We start from the raw sequence: 13,362 nt of genomic DNA on the forward strand, positions 1-13,362 counted from the left end.
ACTCCATTATCTCCAAGCTGTTAAGACTGTTTGACATCCAGTCTTGAATGAGCATAGTTTCCTCCAATTAAACATTGGCAAGATCGAAGCTCCTGCCGCAAACTTTGTATGCTCACCATTGATTCCATTCCCCATGTCTCGGGCTGAACCAGACTGTTTGCAGTCTTGGTGTCCTATTCAACACTGAGCGGCATTTCTGACCCATATCTTCTCCTTCACTCAGTGGCAATGTCCACTTCTGATTCTACCTCTGCCCATCTGCCATTGAAACTCTACATGTGCCTTTGTCACCTCTAGACTTGATTACTTATGCTCTCCTGCCTAACATCCCATCTTCCACTGTTCATAAACTTCAGCTGATCTAAAACTCTGCTGTCCATATGCTATCCTGCACCAAGTCCCATTTGTTCATCACTCTTGGGTCCAGGTCCCCCCAAACTTAAATTGAAAATTCTCATCCTTGTGTTTAAATTGCTCCATAGCCACCCCATCCTAGCTCTGTAATCTCCTCCTTCACCCCTACAAACTCACCATTCCTGACTTTATTCTCTTGTGCATCCTCGAGATGCCACAATCTGGATTTCTCTCCCTAAATAATTCTGCTTCTGCACTTCCTGCCTTAATCGTCACTAGTAGTAAAGCATTCTATGTTCGAATAGGTAAAAACTATTCTAACCACCCTTCATTCTTCTAGTGATAATCCAGTAGAAAAAAAAATTACCCTCAAAACCTTGCATAATTTTGTTAAGTTTTATTAAGAGCCTTCCACAGCAATCTATGTTCCAGTTTAAAAAAGCCCCAATATTGTGTCTTTCTTCATAACTATGATCTCGTTTCTAGAATTATTTTAGTTAATCTTCACTATACCCTTTTCATGCCTTCAATAGTTTTTCTACAATGAGCTGCCCAGACCGCAACAGTCCACCGTGGTCTTATCAATGTCTTGTACAAATTTATTAATTTCTTGCTTTGATTTTCAATGCCTTTATATGCACAACCCTGAATCCCATTTGGTTGTTGTTTTTTTTTTTTTTTTTTTTTTAAATGGCCTTTTCCACCTGAAATACTACCTTGAAGGATTTTTATATCTGCACCCCATTGGCACCAAGATTACAAATATCCTGGTTCAGCCAGAGACAATGGCTGGGGAGGGAGAAGGAATCAGTGGTAAGGATACGGAGTTTGTGGCAGGGGCCGAAGACCATGGTTTAAGTCTTTTCAATGCTTAACTGGGGAAAATTGCAGCTCATCTAAACTTGGATGCCAGACAAGCAGTCTGACAACACAAAGGCACTGAAGTGATTGAGAGAAGTGGGGTAGTGGTGGGTATCACCAGCATACATGTAGAAGTTGACTTCATGTCTGTGATAGGTGTCACCAAAGGACAACATCTAGATGACGAAGAGAGCCAATGATAGATCCTTAGGCATCTCTGAAATAAATGGTGTGTGAAAAGAAGTCATTGCTGGCTACTACTGGATGATTAAGCGCAGATCCAAGTGAAAATAGTCCCAGAGCTGGACAATGGAGATGCGTTGGAGGAAGATGCTGTAGTACATTAAGTCAAAGGCCACAAAGATGTTGAGATGGGATCATTCACCAGTCACACTCAAGGATGTCATTTTAGTGCTGTGGCAGGGATGGAAACCTGATGGAGTGATTCAGACATTAAACGTTTTATTATGTTAAAGGCGCTATATAAATATATAAGTTGTTGAAGTTAAGGGAAAGATGGGCACAGATTTGTGAAGCAACAAATGTTCCAAGGACTTGGGGAGATTGGTGATGGTGTGGTAGTTTACCAGACAGAGGAGGTAAGGGTGGTTTTTTTTTGAGAAGGGGATAATTACAGCAAAGGGGTGGGGTCGAGGGGACACAGTACCTGGGGAACCATTTATAATGTCTGCTAGAAAAGGAAGGGAAGTTGGGTGGTCAATAGTTTAGGGAGTCAGTGGTGCAGGAGGTGGGTCTCATGGACAAGATGAGCTTGTAGACAGCATGAGTGGAAATAGGACACGTGGGGAGTTAGAAAACAAGAAAAACACACAGATTCAGGGCTAGGACATGGTGAAGCCTCAGCTGGAAGGGAAAGGGGGAAACAACAGACAGCTGGAAGATGTTCTCAATCTTAATGACAAAACTTCATGATCTCTTCACACTTGTGGGTGGAAAGGCATGGGAGGGAGTCAGTGGCACCTGGTGACTTGACAGATGAAGCACACACTATACATGACAAATGTTGTCAGCTTGTTACCATGGCAATGACCCTTCGCATGCACGATCAACTACATCTTTATAGTGTTTTCTTTAATATGTTGTAATCAAACCTATTGGAATTCTAATTTTTAAAAAACTTTATGTTGCATTGAAAAAGCATTTCGGAATATTAAATAATTCATCCAAAGCAAAGAGGGATTTGGTGTATGATCATGGTCCTCAGTGAGTGGAACAGTAACGAGGTTGGCAAGGTTAGCGCAGCAGGTAGGTTAGCGAGAGAGGTGGATGGGGCAGTTGGTGTTGCTGCTTGTAAGGAGGCTTAAATGGCCCCCTCAGAATGCAGAACAAAATAGAGGGCAGCTGTGGGATTATTCAATGGGGTTTGAAGCTTGGCACAGTGATTGAACAGCAGTAAGGCACAGGAAGAGTGATGGGTCGGGGGGGGGGGAAAGAGGTGTTGGGGAAAGGGGAGAAATGAAAGGTGGCATGATTGGATAATAGGAAGGAAAGGAGACAGGAGAGAAAGGCCTGAGGCCAAGAAGAGGGGAAGGTAGAAGTAATGGGCTCCAGACTGGAATGGTAGCTAAAATATAGCCACGAATTAGACAGAGGGATTTCAAGTTATGTCGGGATGGAAAAGATTAGGAGACACATGTCCTGGTCGTAAACAGAGGACAGAGAGGAGACACTACAGAAGTTTGAGGCCCTGTGGTGGGAATGAAGTTGATTTGGAGGCAGCTTGGAGCACCAACAAATCATTGTCCAAATTCAGAGACAGCTGTGGAGAGGGAGCTGTTCAAGAGGCAGATCAGTGGGGACATGTTCTCATTCAAAACCCTCTTCAAATACTAGACTGATAGATCTACTGTGCGACTTGCACGAATCACAATCATGGCATCAAAAAAGATCTGGGGAGTGCATCACGTCCTGTTCAATACATGGCTTGGAAATGCCCATCTTTATCTTCCTGGTTTCACTGCTTTTGAAAATGTTTAACTAAAGAACCCAGAGAGCTTGAATCTAGTTGTGTTTCTAAAAAATCAATTTTACCTTTGCCCAAATTCCCTTCAGATGGGCACCCCCTCCCCCTCTCCCCCCCCCAACAGGTGATGTAATAGTCAATGAGGATGCACCTTAGCTGTAACATGTTGGTGCTCTGTGATCACCACGGGAGAGTGCGTGTGTGCTGCTTTGTAACTATTTCTTGGGACAGTGGAGAAAGGGTAGAAAACCAATGCCAGAGGTAAAGGCAGCACGCCACATGGGGCATAAGGTACATCCTAGTCACTCCCTAGATTCCAGTGTGAAAGTATGCATCGTTCAGGTAATCTGTGGATCGCCAGTCTCCCACCTGCACCACCTTGAACTTCAAAGATTTGGGAATTCAGGATCCATGAACAGAGCAAGCAATAGCTTAGAGGTCCCCTTTCTACCTACCCTCAGGTTCAAAACCATCTGGCCTCTGAATATTTTGAAGGAGCTTTGTGGGTAACGTTACAATCTCTGCCATTCCAAATCAAATCAAGACGACCAATAAACTTGCAGAATGGGCATGTAATTGTCAAATGAACTTCAATATAGATAAGCATGAGGTGGAACATTTTGGTAGGAAGAATAAGGCGGCCACAGACTCCTTGGAAAATAAATGTCTAAATGGGGTAGAGGAGCAGAGGGATCTGGGAGAACGGATGCACAAATCAAAAAGTAGCAATGCAGGTCAATAAGGCCATAAAAAAAAAAAGCACTGGGGTTCATTTCCAGAGGGATAGAATTGAAAAGCAGAGAAGTTATGCTAAACTTGTATCGAACCTTGGTTAGACCATACTTAGTGTACTGTATACGGAGTTCTAGTCTCCATATTATAACATAGAAGCATTGGAAAAGGTGCAAAAAAGATTTACTAAGATGATGCCAGAACTGAGGGGTTATACCGATCACGAAAGATTGAACAGGCTGGGCCTCTTCTCTAGAAAATCAAAGACTGAGGGGTGACCTGATCGAGGTCTGTAAGATTATGAAAGGGTTTGATAGGGTAGATGTAGAGAAGATGTTTCAATTTGTGGGAGACCAGAACTAGGGGCCATAAATATAAGAATCGCTAACAAATCCAATAGGGAATTCAGGAGGAACTTCTTTACCCAGAGAGCGATTAGAATGTGGAGCTCACGAGCAGAAGTAGTTGGTGATTAACATGTGCATTTAAAGGGAAGCGAGATCAACTCAAGGGAGAAAGTAGAAGGGTATCTGGATGTTCTATGTCTGAATCCCTCCAATTGGGTTTCCACCCCTGCCACAGTACCAAAACAGCCCATAAAGTCACAAATAACATCCTATGTGACTGTACCATGGTAAACTATCCCGGCTCCTCAATCGATCTGCAGCCTTCGACACCGCTGACCACACTATCCTCCTCCGTCGTCCAGCTGGGTGGGACTGCCCTCGCCTGGTTTCATTTTTATCTATCCTCTCTTCACAGATGCTGCCTGACCTGCCATTTCCAGCATTTTCTGTTTTATTGTTTAAAAAAAAAAAAACTAGTTCGGCCCCAGCTGGAGTCTTGTGTCCAATTCTGGGCCTGACACTTAAGGACGCGAAGGCTTTGGAGAGAGTACAGAAGAGATTTACTAGAATGGTTCCAGGGAGGAGGGATTACAGTTTTGTGGCTAGACGGGAGAAGCTGGGATTGTTCTTAGAGCAGAGGGCGCTGAGGAGATTAGCTCGAGGCGCTGAGGAGATTAGCTCGAGGCGCTGAGGAGATTAGCTCGAGGCGCTGAGGAGATTAGCTCGAGGCGCTGAGGAGATTAGCTCGAGGCGCTGAGGAGATTAGCTCGAGGCGCTGAGGAGATTAGCTCGAGGCGCTAAGCTCGAGGCGCTGAGGAGATTAGCTCGAGGCGCTGGGGAGATTAGCTCGAGGCGCTGGGGAGATTAGCTCGAGGCGCTGGGGAGATTAGCTCGAGGCGCTGGGGAGATTAGCTCGAGGCGCTGGGGAGATTAGCTCGAGGCGCTGGGGAGATTAGCTCGAGGCGCTGGGGAGATTAGCTCGAGGCGCTGGGGAGATTAGCTCGAGGCGCTGGGGAGATTAGCTCGAGGCGCTGGGGAGATTAGCTCGAGGCGCTGAGGAGATTAGCTCGAGGCGCTGAGGAGATTAGCTCGAGGCGCTGAGGAGATTAGCTCGAGGCGTTCTAAATCATGAAGGGTTTAGATAGTTTCTCTATTTACTCTTTCCAATGCCTGAAGGATCGGTAACGAGAGCACAGATTTAAGGTGATTGGCAAAAGAATCAGAAGTGACATGAGAATAAACCTTTTTATGCAATGAATGGTTAGGATTTGGAATGCACTGCCTGATCGAGTGGTGGATGCAGATTCAATAGTAGCTTTCAAAAGGGAATTGGATAAATGCTTCGGAGAAAAAATTGCAGGGATATGGGAAAGGGCCGGGGAGTGTTATTAATTGCTCTTCGAAATAGCTGGCAGAGACTCAATGGGCTCCTTCTGTGCTGTACTATTCTATGATTCTATCCAGTCATAGCCAATCACCTGCAATGGCTTTACTTCCTGCTCAGTTAACTCTCGAGTCCCTCAAGGATCTATTCTTGGGCCCCCTCATTTCTCATCTACATGCTGCCCTTGGGCGACCATCTGAAAACACACCAGGTTCTACATGTACACGGAAAACACCCAAGCTCTACCTCACCACCACCACCTCTCTCGACTCCTCCGCTCAGATCTGTCACACTGCTTGTAAGACACACAGTACTAGATGAGCAGAAATTTCCTCCAATTAGATATTGGGAAGACCGAAGCCATTGTCTTCGCCGGTTCCCCACCCAAACTCCGTTCCCTAGCCACCGACTCCATTCCTCTCCCTGGCAACTGTCTGAAGCTGAACCTGACAAATACGACACCAAGGTTGCGAACTGACTCAGATGAGCTTCGGACCACAAATCTGCTCCCACATCAACACTGCCTACTTTACCTCCCTAACACTGCCCAACTTCGCCCCGCGTCAGATCATCTGTTGCTGAAACCCTCATCCATGCCGTTGCCACCTCTAGACTTGACTATTCCAACGCTCTCCTGGTCAGCCTCCCATCTTCCACCCTACATAAACTGGGGCTCATCCAAAACTCAGCTGCCCGTAGCCTAACTCGCACCAAGTCCAGTTCACCCATCACCTCAGCTGCCCGTGTCCTAACTCGCACCAAGTCCAGTTCACCCATCACCTCAGCTGCCCGTGTCCTAACTCGCACCAAGTCCAGTTCACCCATCACCTCAGCTGCCCGTGTCCTAACTCGCACCAAGTCCAGTTCACCCATCACCTCAGCTGCCCGTGTCCTAACTCGCACCAAGTCCAGTTCACCCATCACCTCAGCTGCCCGTAGTCTAACTCGCACCAAGTCCAGTTCACCCATCACCTCAGCTGCCCGTATCCTAACTCGCACCAAGTCCAGTTCACCGATCACCTCAGCTGCCCGTAGTCTAACTCGCACCAAGTCCAGTTCACCCATCACCTCAGCTGCCCGTATCCTAACTCGCACCAAGTCCAGTTCACCCATCACCTCAGCTGCCCGTGTCCTAACTCGCACCAAGTCCAGTTCACCCATCACCTCAGCTGCCCATAGCCTAACTCGCACCAAGTCCAGTTCACCCATCACCTCAGCTGCCCGTGTCCTAACTCGCACCAAGTCCAGTTCACCCATCACCTCAGCTGCCCATGTCCTAACTCGCACCAAGTCCAGTTCACCCATCACCTCAGCTGCCCGTATCCTAACTCGCACCAAGTCCAGTTCACCCATCACCTCAGCTGCCCGTATCCTAACTCGCACCAAGTCCAGTTCACCCATCACCTCAGCTGCCCGTGTCCTAACTCGCACCAAGTCCAGTTCACCCATTACCTCAGCTGCCCGTATCCTAACTCGCACCAAGTCCAGTTCACCCATTACCTCAGCTGCCCGTATCCTAACTCGCACCAAGTCCAGTTCACCCATTACCTCAGCTGCCCGTAGCCTAACTTGCACCAAGTCCAGTTCACCCATCACCTCAGCTGCCCGTGTCCTAACTCGCACCAAGTCCAGTTCACCCATCACCTCAGCTGCCCGTGTCCTAACTCGCACCAAGTCCAGTTCACCCATCACCTCAGCTGCCCGTGTCCTAACTCGCACCAAGTCCAGTTCACCCATCACCTCAGCTGCCCGTATCCTAACTCGCACCAAGTCCAGTTCACCCATCACCTCAGCTGCCCGTAGCCTAACTCGCACCAAGTCCAGTTCACCGATCACCTGTGCTCGCTGACTTACATTGGCTTCTGGTCCAGCAACACCTCGATTTTAAAATTCTCATTCTTGTTTCAAATCCCTGCCCTACAACACTCGAATGCTGCGCTCTTCCAATTCTGGCCTCTTGTGCAGCCCCGATTTTAATCACTCCAACATTGGTGGCCGTGCCTTCAGCTGCCTGGGCCCCAAGCACTGGAATTCACTCCCAATCTGCCTCTCGACCTCTTTCTCCTCCTCTTTCTCCTCCTTTAAGATGCTCCTTAAAACAACTACCTCTGTCCAAGCTTTTGGTCAGCTGTCCCAATCTCTCATGTGGCTCGGTGTCATCATTTGTTTGATAACGCTCCTGTGAAGCGCCTTGGGACGTTTTACTATGTTAATGCCGCTACATAAATGCAAGTTGTTGTCGGAGTTAGATGAAGAGGGGTGGAAGGAGGCTTGTGTGGCACAAACACGGGCATGGTCCTGTTTGGCTGAATGGCCTGTTTCTGGGCTGTAAATATTATTTACTCTAATGGAAATAAAATTAATCACTTAGTGAAAATGCCTACATTCTTTGCTCTTCACCCCCTTCCCCCCCCCCCCAACCACTCCAACCCCCCTAAAATGTAGAGCCCATGTCAGGGAGTGACAGGCTGCTGGTGCAGATGGTGACAAGGCAGCAGGTGTTTTCTTTCCAGGACCTCCACTGACTACCCTAGTTGGGATGAAAGGCCACATTCTCTGCAATTTCAGCTGCAAAGCTCTTACTCGTGCTTAGTTTATTAGTGCATGCCGTGCCCTCACCTTACTAGTCAACCATCAGCAGTGTAACCAATGTACATTGTCATTCTGTGAAATTCGTCCAGTGATCTAGGTAGACAAAGTCCATTCGAGATTTCAAACATTTATGGTAAAACTTTTTATTCTAGTTTCTTTTTCATGACCATTAACAGGGACACAGGAGAAAGCCAGGTGTTTTTTTTTCCTTCTTGTAAGAACAAAGCAATCTCCCAGTTTAGACAAACCCCAAACTGTGAGCAGAGGCGAAACAGAAACAGGGTACTGCCTCTGTCCCACATCAACATCAATTAAATTCCTGATCTTATTTGGTATAGGAACACAGACCAGTTATTAGATTACTAACGCTTGATATCAACTAGTCTCCCTGTTTCTATGCAAAAGGCATATATACAGTACCAACGATTAACATTTCCACCTTGATGCATTAATATACTTAAAAAAAAAAATCAGCCGTTTTCTTTTTCATTCGGCATTACACAGGGTGCCCTTTGTGGGAAATAACAGTGATATTTGTTTTTAGGCACAAATCTGTTAGTTTCTGGAATAGGGAAAGTGTTCCAAGGCTGCAGTGCTCCACAGCACCGACAAACTTGTACTGAAGGGTTTAATGAAAGCCAGCACTCATGGCACTCAAGTGTTTCAGTTGTATAGCTTTTTTTTCACAGATTTTTTTTCTCATGACTAACATAAAGGCAAATAAATTTACAAATTTCAAATTAGCATTGATGTAAGATGCTGTTTGATTTTAAATCAAGCTCCTATAAGGTTGTGAAACTAAGGCTTCCTGCTCATTCACTGCCCCGAGCCTGTGCGTTACCTTTTTTTTTTTTAAATTTTTTTGTTTTGTTTTTGCTTCATTTTGTACTTTTTTTTAAGCTTTTGATAAAAGCACAGACAAGTGGTAGAACTGAAGTTTTGCTTGAAAATAGATAAATTGTGTTCCATTTCCATTTTGGACTGGGAACACAGAGGGTGGTGGAGGCAGACTAATCTTGCGTAAACCCTCCCCGAAGATACTGCATTGGGTAATGTGCTTGCTGGGGGGGAGAAAAGAAATCAATCGATGACTCCAGCTTGACGAATCTTTCTCTCTGCAGTAAATCCCTGCAAGAAAAAAAAAACACAACAAATGGTTAATTTCCCAAAGGCTCCTCTATCAAACTGGATACACCAGAACCAAGCTGACAAATTTGGGCTTCAGAATTAAATTTCCATTGGTTAGAAGACTAGAGTTGGCTCAGTCAGAAAATTAAAACGCAGGAGCCAAATTCTGCACACTTCAGAGCTACAGCCACCAAGCTTGTGCTGATCGTGAATACCTTTCAGCCATCATTTGCAAGTCAAATGAGCCGCAGTAAATTTGATTAACAGCAAGACTTACCCAACTTTGCTATGCAGACAGCAAATGCGCAACTCCAGTTGAATCACCAAAATGGTAGCCGCCCAACTTTCTGCTCTCCTGAAGGCAATGACATCTGTGTTTCCATAGGTAGCAGCAGACCAAAGGTCACTTAAATGACCAATGCTTAAGTAATTTCAGATGCCAAGTGTTGGCAGGCTACTGACCGTGGGTGAGACAGTCCAGCCCAAATCTAACCTCCCAGCAGGACCCATTGAATAGTCAGGAACAGGAACTACTCTTTCCAAAATTAAAAAAACTCTTCCTCAGCAAAGAACATAAAACAGCCAATTGCAGTGCCCCCACTGCAATCCCAGCTAGACTCAGCACTGAAGGGTCAAACCTACGATAAGTATGGCTCAGTACCTGCTCACATGCTATGGTTATCAAAGAATCCGACAAGTAAGCCATCTTTGTTTAATGAAATTCTTTGGAACCATAAAAGCTATTAGTCAGTACAAAACATTAAACCTACAAGCAGATCGGTGCTGTGCACTGTATAAAATTCAAGGTTTCATTTCCCTTCGGAACAGACGTGTGCTCTATGCTGATCTGCTTCACAGGGCTCCCAGCTGCTCGAGGATTCTTGATTGGATGAAAGCTAGCAGTTGGCATCAAAAGACAGACAAAAGTCCCATTCTTCTGCCAATTTCAACCTGCTACCCTCAGGAGTCCCACTCACACCTATTCCCTTCCTCATACCTAGTGTTTACACACCAACTCATTAACTTTAATAGATTCTGGAGTAACGTGTTGCAACACTCCCTCACCAGGCCAACAGAAACACGCTGTAGCTGGTCAGAAAGAAAATAGATAAAAGAGGATGCTCGGAAGAGGGAAGGTGAATGAACAAATCAAATACAACTACTTCATGGAGAGGGTGGTGAATTTTTGGAATGAACTTCCCTCAATAAACTTGGAGAAAACAACAGTGGTGTAGCTCTAAACCACAGAGACGAGAAGGTCCCAGCTCAGATTTCCAGTCTGTGCTGTAACTGAATCAGCGCCCCTGGACTTGGTGGAGAAAGAGAGAAGCAGCTTCCTTGCTCCTCATCCAGTGATCTCTGATGGAAAATGCAGCTGAGCGCATTGGGCAAGGTCAGAATTAAACTCAACTGAAATGTCCTCTGCAGTTCAACAGTCTGGACTCATTATCTAAGGTCCACAGACCAGGCACTGAACCCGAAATCTACTGTCTGTAGGCTTCACTACATCTCACAGCAAATTCATTCATTCATTCATTCATTTCAACGATTGGGGAAAAAACGGTGTACCCAAGTGTTTGCATGGACGTATGAAAAAGTTACTAGTGCCCAGTTAATAAAATGTTTCATTCACCTATGGAAGGTAAATTCCAGCTGTCGGTTCTTCAACTCCATTCACAATTATTGGTTCATTCACAAAACAGATAATCCCATACATAGGAGCACTTCAGTGGTTAGAGATAACTCAAATACAAAACTTGAGATTCCTTTTGAATCCCTAATGACTCAGTGGTGATATAATAAGCTAGACAGCAAGACCAAAGTGCAATCTTATTCTGTGCTGAGTTAGTCAATTTCAGCTGGGGTGACTGGAGTGCTACAAATCTCAAGGTTTCTGTGGGGGGCGGGGGGTGGTCAGTGGAAATGTGGTCCTGCTTCCAATTTGCTTTTGCTGCCAAAATGCAAGTCAGCACTGTAAGGACCAAACCCAGATTGATGCTGCTGTTTCACCAGGCCACCTCTTCCCCTCCCCTGTCAATTGATTAGCCTGCTGCCACTCACTGGGCTTTAGTCAAAGGAAGGCTGCACGAGCGAGGTGCTGGCAGGTGAGAAACGTTATCACAATAAGAGTTAGTGTCTAGAGTAGGGAAGAAATCTAGGCCACAACCCATGTGGGCTGAAACTTTAACAAATTGCAGATTTGTTTTAAATGTGATCAGTTAACAATAAGTAAAAAATCTGCAACGATAACAGTTGTAGTCTTTAAAATGAACAGATCTGGCATTTCCATTCTAAAATATACAATCTACAGCCTAAACAATAATACAGCTACATGATAAATTCTCAGGGCCACTTTACCGGAGAAATGGTTGCATTTTTCCACAGGATTAAAAAAAATAAAAATCTACAAATCTTAACACAGGTAACTGCGGAACTATGCCAAAGATATGTGGATCAATCAGATTGGAATCTTCATTCCAAAACTGTGATCCAAATCAATGTTAGGGAGAGATCAGACCAGAGCTAATTATTGTAATGTTGGATTCCAACATATAAATCACTAGTGTGCAATAGAATACCACTGCTTTAAATCAATTTCTCACCATTTACCTTTGTGTTATCAGGTCCCTTTGGCTGGCGAAGCACAACCAGTTTTGGAGCGCTTGCGTCATCCAAGGTGATGCTCTTCAGACGATGTACTAAACGGTCAGGACGTGGAGCTGCCACAGGCTTGGGACCCTCACTGTAAGGAGAAATATACACATTAAATAGTGAAATTTACCATACATTATCACAATAAAGATCCGTAACTAAATTTAGCACACCGTGCATAGTCTAAAAAGGTACATTTTGGCAGAAAAGCATTTATGCAGGGGTAGAGCAATTAGGGGCTGGAATTCTCTAGGCTTCAAATAACCCTGCAAGCCAATGCCTTAATGGGCAGGGTGCTCCTAGCTGGATAAGAAGCTAACTAGTGCTCTTCAAATAGGATCTTTTATGTCCACCCGAGGACAGAGCTTCGGCTGAACGTCTCATCTGAAAGACGGCACCTCCGACAGTGCAGCACTCCCTTAGTACTGCACTGGAGTGTCAGCTTGGATAGTGTGCTCAAGTATCTGGAGTGGAGTTTGAACCCACTACCTTCTGACTCAGGTGTCACTGAGCCAAGTGGCAGCACGCTCATCTCAGGTACTGCAAGCTACAGATGTTTAAATATCTGAAACGGAGTGGTCCTAAACATGATAATGATTTGCTATGTTTAACAGTATTCCACCGCTCAAATATTTGCTACGTGTTGGATGTCCATTGTGTTAGGAAGATTGAAAAAAAAAAAAAAAAATTCTTAATTTAAAAAAACCACCCTTACAAATCAAGGAAAGTACTTAAGTGTTTCAATTTCAAAATTCATTATTTAAACCAAAATTGTAACAAAGAAAAATTACAATGTGCATCTGAAATTGGTTTAGTAACAAAACAAGCAATCATCTCGACTGCACTGTACACAATCAAGCAACAGTGCACATTATGTTTCGAGGCAACATGTTCTGTACCAAGTGATCTTGCCAGCCAATGTCGTGAGGGCACACGGAGATGCATGGCACCTTGCAATGGTGGACACAGAAAAGATCCAGTACTACATGATCTGAACGTACAACGATCTTGGGAACACCAAATGCAGTGGCAATATCTTAGAAATCCATTTCTGAATTTGACTACAATCCAAACATTAAATGAAGTCAACTTAGAGATCCGTTGGTAAATATTTTGCTTTTCTTTCTATATACTGTGGACAAGGACAGTACAGGGTTTTAGAACCACAGTTCAAGCAGCAAGAAACACATTTAAATAGAATAACTACATTTGGCACCGTGAGCCATCCGTACAGATATTGATCTCCGATTATACAGCTCTACAGACACCTTTTATTCAGTTTCCACTGAAATTTTAAACCAAAGCTAAAACATTTTAAAGGAAAGAAA

The 13,362-nt window shown here is 44.8% G+C and overlaps 2 protein-coding genes across 9 annotated transcripts in view; both read right to left on the bottom strand.

Moving 5' to 3' along the window:
• Positions 1-736: 736 nt before the first annotated feature.
• On the bottom strand, positions 737-8,068 carry LOC147105344 (uncharacterized). Its single transcript, XM_086011624.1, has 2 exons — positions 6,635-8,068; positions 737-6,586 (listed from the first exon to the last, which is right to left on the bottom strand). Exons 1-2 carry the CDS (start codon positions 7,445-7,447, stop codon positions 6,281-6,283), a joined length of 1,119 nt encoding a protein of 372 aa, XP_085867750.1. The 5' UTR covers positions 7,448-8,068; the 3' UTR covers positions 737-6,280.
• Positions 8,069-8,381: 313 nt separating this feature from the next.
• csde1 (cold shock domain containing E1, RNA-binding) overlaps positions 8,382-13,362 on the bottom strand; it is a 130,350-nt gene continuing 125,369 nt past the window's right edge. For all 8 annotated transcript variants that reach the window (XM_086011623.1, XM_086011616.1, XM_086011617.1 and 5 more), the window contains 2 exons: positions 11,993-12,125; positions 8,382-9,382 (listed from right to left, as the gene is read on the bottom strand). In XM_086011623.1, coding sequence (XP_085867749.1) covers positions 9,335-9,382; positions 11,993-12,125 — 181 coding nt within the window. In that variant the 3' untranslated portion in view covers positions 8,382-9,334. The remainder of the gene's footprint in view (positions 9,383-11,992; positions 12,126-13,362) is intronic.

This window comes from Somniosus microcephalus, chromosome 18, assembly GCF_052327205.1.
Source record: "Somniosus microcephalus isolate GS21.2 chromosome 18, FLI_Smic_1.0, whole genome shotgun sequence".
Lineage (NCBI taxonomy): Eukaryota > Metazoa > Chordata > Chondrichthyes > Squaliformes > Somniosidae > Somniosus > Somniosus microcephalus.

Excerpts from the sequence above, each read along its gene's own strand:
- LOC147105344 (XM_086011624.1), bottom strand. The coding sequence starts at position 7,447 with ATGGGTGAACTGGACTTGGTGCGAGTTAGGATACGGGCAGCTGAGGTG. Across the intron at positions 6,587-6,634 it reads TTAGGATACGGGCAGCTGAG|GTGATGGGTGAACTGGACTT; the intron begins GTGATGGGTGAA and ends CGGGCAGCTGAG.